Genomic DNA, 5399 nt, shown 5'->3' on the forward strand with positions numbered 1-5399 from the left:
ATGACCCAGACCCTCAAATTTGCATCCAGAGTGTTCCATCGCGTCCGCTGTCCTGAGCTGGGCGCCTCACTGGGCTCCAGAGGCTCCGAGTCAGCGCCCCGGGTTTTGGCGGACATCCCAGGCCCCTCCACGCCCGGCTTCCTTGCGGAGCTTTTCTGCAAAGGGGGGCTGTCACGGCTACACGAGCTGCAGGTAGAATGGGGCGCCGTTCCCACGACTGAAAGCTGGGGAGGTTGGCTTCCACAAACCCTAGTGCAGAACGTAGCAAGGAGGGCCGGTGGGAACGGATGCCCATGCGTTACGGAAAAGACGAAGTTGGGACTGGGGCCGGTGGCTCCCGAGACGCGGAGTCCTCTGGATACCCCGCGGAGGAGTGCGTTCAAAACGCCCCTTCTCGCGATGCAGGCGTCTGGAGGCTCGCAGATCCAGAACAAGTGCGCGGGAGGCGGGACTCTCTTAAAGCTAGTACGCTCCTATACCTTCAGGAGGGGCTCATCCTAAGATGAACAGTCCACGGGAGGAGACTTTAGGGATTTATCCGCCCAGGTGGTGAAAGAGAGGTGCTGAAAGTCAGCTTTGCGCCCAGCTTCTCCGTTTTGCCCATCACACCCAGACTTACTAGGGATGGGGAGTGAGGGAAAGGAGAGGGGTTTGCAGCATCAGAGCCATACACCACTTGGGAGCAGAAGCTCCCCTTTTCATACCCGAAACAGCGCCCTTGGAGTTGGCGCAGGCCAAGCCGGGACCTCCCGGCCCGGATCTCCAGGTCCGCCGCTCGCATTCTCCCAGGTGCAGGGCGCCGCGCGCTTCGGGCCGGTGTGGTTGGCCAGCTTCGGGACGGTGCGCACCGTGTACCTGGCGGCCCCTACGCTCGTCGAGCAGCTGCTACGACAGGAGGGACCCCGGCCCGAACGCTGCAGCTTCTCACCCTGGACTGAGCACCGTCGCCGCCGCCAGCGGGCTTGCGGATTGCTCACCGCGTGAGTCCTCTGGCCCCAAAGCCCCCGACGTCCAGCTGCTTTCCTCCCTTGCGGCCCGGTCTGGAGACAGTCTGGGGAGGTGGAGGTCGTTCTCCCCAACCTTCTGGCAAATCGAGGTTCCCACCCCAGTCCGTTTCGCTCAAGCTCAGGTGGAGCCCGGCTCTCGTGCTTGTTCACCTCTTTATCTTTTGAAGCCGGAATCTTGGGGACTCGCGGAAGGGGCTGAGGCACCAGGATCTAGATGCAAAGGAAGATTCTGTGACTCAGCTTACCCAGGAACCCAGGCCCCTCCGGGGCAGGAAATGAGTAATGAGGAGGGGGGAAGGAAAGCGGGTGCCGGCAGGATCAGGTTTCTGTTCTCCCGAGGGAGAAGACGCTATCCCTCTCCTGGCCACCCCAGCCCGACACGCTCCATCTCCAGCGCCACTAGCCCCGTCGGGTCGCCTCTCCACACCACCGTCTGCCCTGATGCGCCCCCTCTCCGCACCCCCGCACAGGGAAGGGGAAGAATGGCAGAGGCTTCGCAGCCTCCTGGCCCCGCTGCTCCTCCGGCCTCAAGCGGCCGCCCGCTATGCCGGGACCCTACACGGCGTGGTGCGTGACCTTGTGAGGCGACTGCGGCGCCAGCGAGGACTGGGCGCTGGGCCGCCCTCCCTGGTTCGAGACGTGGCGGGAGAGTTTTACAAGTTTGGACTGGAAGGTGAGTCCCAGGACTGGAACACGCGTAAGAGGCACCTGGGCCGGGTCTCGAGGTGCCCTGACAGCGCCCCCTCCCGGCCAGGCATTGCTGCGGTGCTGCTGGGCTCCCGCCTCGGCTGCCTGGAGGCAGAGGTGCCCCCAGACACAGAGACCTTCATCCGCGCGGTCGGCTCGGTGTTCGTGTCCACGCTCTTGACCATGGCGATGCCCAGCTGGCTGCACCGCGTCGTGCCCGGACCCTGGGACCGCCTCTGCCGAGACTGGGACCAGATGTTTGCATTCGGTAATGCACAGACGGGTTGGGCTTCCCAGGTGGGCTGGGCTTTCCAGGTGGCGCTAGTGGTAAAGAATCCGTCTGCCAGTGCAGGAGACATAAGAGATGAAGGTTCGATTCCTGGGTCGGGAAGATTCCCTGGAAAAGGGCATGGCAGCCCACTCCAGTATTCTTGCCTGGAGAATCCCTATGGACAGAGGAGCTGGCGGGATATAGTCCCTGGGGTCACAAAGAGTCAGGGACATAACTGAAGCGACTTAGCAGGCACACGCACAGCAAGGCACAGAAATGAAGTGGGGATGGGGGAACATAAAGCTGTTCCCAGGTGGTGAGGAACACCTTGTCCCCGTCCGCACAGCCCAGCAGCATGTAGAGCAGCGAGAGGCTGAGGTAGCCATGAGGAACCAGTCTGAGAAGTCTGAGGAGGACATGGGACCTGGGGCACACCTGACCTACTTCTTGCTCCAGAAAGAGTTGCCTGCCGCGTCCATCCTGGGGAATGTGACGGAGCTGCTTCTCGCTGGGGTGGACACGGTGAGGTTCTCCCTCTGTGTTGGGAGCCCCACTTCCATAGCTTAACCTCCTCCATCTTGGGGCTATTTCCCTGCCGCTGGAAACCCACTGTGGTCCTCTAGGCCAGCTTGGCTTAGCACCTCCTGGGGTCCAGACTGCCTCATATCCTGCCCCCTATGCTGGGTCCCCACTCTCAACACCTTTAACGCTTCCCCCTGTCCCCGCAGGTGTCCAACACTCTCTCCTGGGCTCTGTATGAACTCTCCCGGCACCCCGAAATCCAGACAGCACTCCATGCTGAGATCACAGCTGCCTTGGGCCCCGGCTCCAGTACCCAACCCTCAGCCACTGCTCTGTCCCAGCTGCCCCTGCTGAAGGCCGTGGTCAAGGAAGTGCTAAGGTGAAGGGGCAGGAGAGGAAAACTAGAGAAAATGCTCGGGGAAGGCTGGGGAAGCATACAGCGGGTGGGAGTTGGGAGAGGGGATGCAGGAAAATGGTACTCTACCCTTGGCCAAGAATGGGTGTGGAATTTGGGTGGCAGGAGAGGGCTATAGCCCGTGCTTCACCTTGTTGTCTCCCTTTTGTGCTCTGCCATCCAGACTGTACCCTGTGGTACCTGGAAATTCCCGTGTCCCAGACAGAGACATTTGTGTGGGTGAATATATCATCCCCAAAAATGTGAGTAGAGCCTATGGGCCCCTCCTGCTAAGCCATCCCTAACTTGGGACTGGTCCTGTTCTCAGATACTCTCCATAAGCCCTTCAAACCCTTTCCTTGGCCTGGGTGCCTCTCTGGGTTATAATGGGGCAGTAGAGAAAAGTAGCTCCGGAAAACTTCCGAATCACAGTCAACCAGAACCTGCCTTCCTCCCTATCCATAGGTCCTGTTCTCTACCACCCTCCTGGCATTCCTGGGCCAAAATTGACAAGTTTGTTTTCCTCCCTCACCAGACGCTGGTCACTCTGTGTCACTATGCCACTTCAAGGGACCCTGCCCAGTTCCCAGAACCAAATTCTTTTCGTCCAGCTCGCTGGCTAGGGGAAGGTCCAGCTCCCCACCCATTTGCATCTCTCCCCTTCGGCTTTGGCAAGCGCAGCTGCGTGGGGAGACGCCTGGCAGAGCTTGAGCTGCAAATGGCCTTGGCCCAGGTGAGTGATCTAGATCTTCTACCTTCCCCAGAGCAGAGAGCTCTAAAGCCATGATCTCTCCTTCTGATAGTCATTTTTTATTGTTGTTCAGTCACTCAGTCATCTCTGACTCTGCAACCCCATAGACTGTAGCCCACCAGGTTCCTCTGTCCATGGGATTCCTCAGGCAAGAATCCTAGAGTGGGTTGCCATTTCCTTCTCCAGGGGATCTTTCTGACCCAGGGACTGAACCCACATCTCCTACTTGGCAAGTGGATTCTTTACCACTGAGCCACCTGGGAAGCCCTCCTGATAGGCATATGGAAATATATAAGACTTGGGAGACCTAATCCTCTGAAATATGTCAGTCCCATCACAGGCCTGGAGGGTGAGGGTTTTTGGACTATCTTTTTCCCTACCATAATCTCTTACCCTCATTGACTAAGACATCCCCTAGTAGCCACAGGCGCCATTCCAACACTGACCATCCTAACACTAATAATGCCTATTACCAATCAAGCCCACCATTGTAGACCCCTCCATAGTGATAGCCTTCTTCCTCCCTTTCCAGATCTTGATCCACTTTGAGGTACAACCTGAGCCAGGTTCTGCCCCTGTCAGACCAATGACCCGGACTGTCCTGGTACCTGAGAGAAGCATCAACCTACAGTTTGTGGACAGATAATATGGTGGAAGCAGACTGTCATTACCGTTTCTCTCATCATAGGGGTTTATTAGGCATGAGACCAAGAGATGTATGTTTCTCTGCAGTCTGTCTGGTTAGAGAGACCATAGCAAAGTGCTTGAAGCAGCCCTGATCGACGTAGGAAGTATGTACCTGGCCTGACCCAGCAAGCCTTGAGAAAACCATGACCCATTAACCTGCTTAGCCCTTCTAGTCATATCATATGCATCCTTCAAGGGCCAACTTCAATTTTAACTAATCATGCTGGGTGGCCTGACGGAGAATTCAACCACTGGCCTTTTGGAGCTTCACAGTGTTTACCGATGCTGCTGGCTAAGCACTTGCCATAGCCTGAGCTGTGTGTGTATCTGGTCTGCCCCTGGTTGATCCTCTGTTGTTGCCTGTGAGCTCTTTGAGAGGAAGGATGAAGCCTTATTCTGTCTTCATACACCTTGCCAGGGCCTGTCCCTGACTGGAACACCATGTAGACTCTCAGATTCTATCTGGATGATGTGGCAGAAGGGACAAGCAGCTTACCAGGCTCTGTCTACTCTGCTTCTTCCTCATCTTGCCCCTAGCAAGGTGAGTCTATCCTCACCTGGGTTATGATTTTTTTAAAAGCTCTCCTTGGCTCTCTGGTCACTATTAAGTTTGCTTGCCCCACCACTTAGATCCCAGGCAGAGATGTCTTTGGACCGAAGTCCTCCTTTTACATATTGAAGTTTTTTAAATACTGTTTTCAAATTAAAAAATTGCTTTGAATGTTCCATCCTTGACTTTTGACTGACTTATTTCCCTCACTTCCTACAAAGACCTGGAGGTAAGACCTTGACCCAGATTCCCTACTTTGGTTTCTCAGGTCCCTGAAGTGACCACCCGCAGGGCCCCCCGGGGGGGGGCCCCCCCCCCACTGCCTCCATAACAATGGGAGGTCTAGATACTTGGGAGAAAGGTTTGCATCACAAACCCAGACACATTTCTATCTGTGGGAACAGCCAAGTCTGGCTGCCTGTAAGAGATTGAGGAAGGGTAGTGTTGAAAAGTAGCTTCAAGGGCTAGGCTGTTAAAAGGGGTGGGGAGGGACTTGCAGAGATGGTTGACTGTCTGGTAGACGAGTGCTT

General features: G+C 56.5%; 1 protein-coding gene across 1 annotated transcript; it reads left to right on the plus strand.

Moving 5' to 3' along the window:
• CYP27B1 (cytochrome P450 family 27 subfamily B member 1) lies at positions 1-4925 on the plus strand. The gene is made up of 9 exons (NM_001192284.1): positions 1-192; positions 790-980; positions 1478-1680; positions 1762-1962; positions 2312-2487; positions 2694-2866; positions 3066-3144; positions 3417-3614; positions 4165-4925. The coding sequence occupies exons 1-9, from the start codon at positions 1-3 to the stop codon at positions 4276-4278; spliced, it is 1527 nt and encodes a 508-aa protein (NP_001179213.1). The 3' UTR covers positions 4279-4925.
• The last annotated feature ends 474 nt before the right edge of the window (positions 4926-5399 follow it).

Source organism: Bos taurus, chromosome 5 (assembly GCF_002263795.3).
Source record: "Bos taurus isolate L1 Dominette 01449 registration number 42190680 breed Hereford chromosome 5, ARS-UCD2.0, whole genome shotgun sequence".
Taxonomy (NCBI): domain Eukaryota; kingdom Metazoa; phylum Chordata; class Mammalia; order Artiodactyla; family Bovidae; genus Bos; species Bos taurus.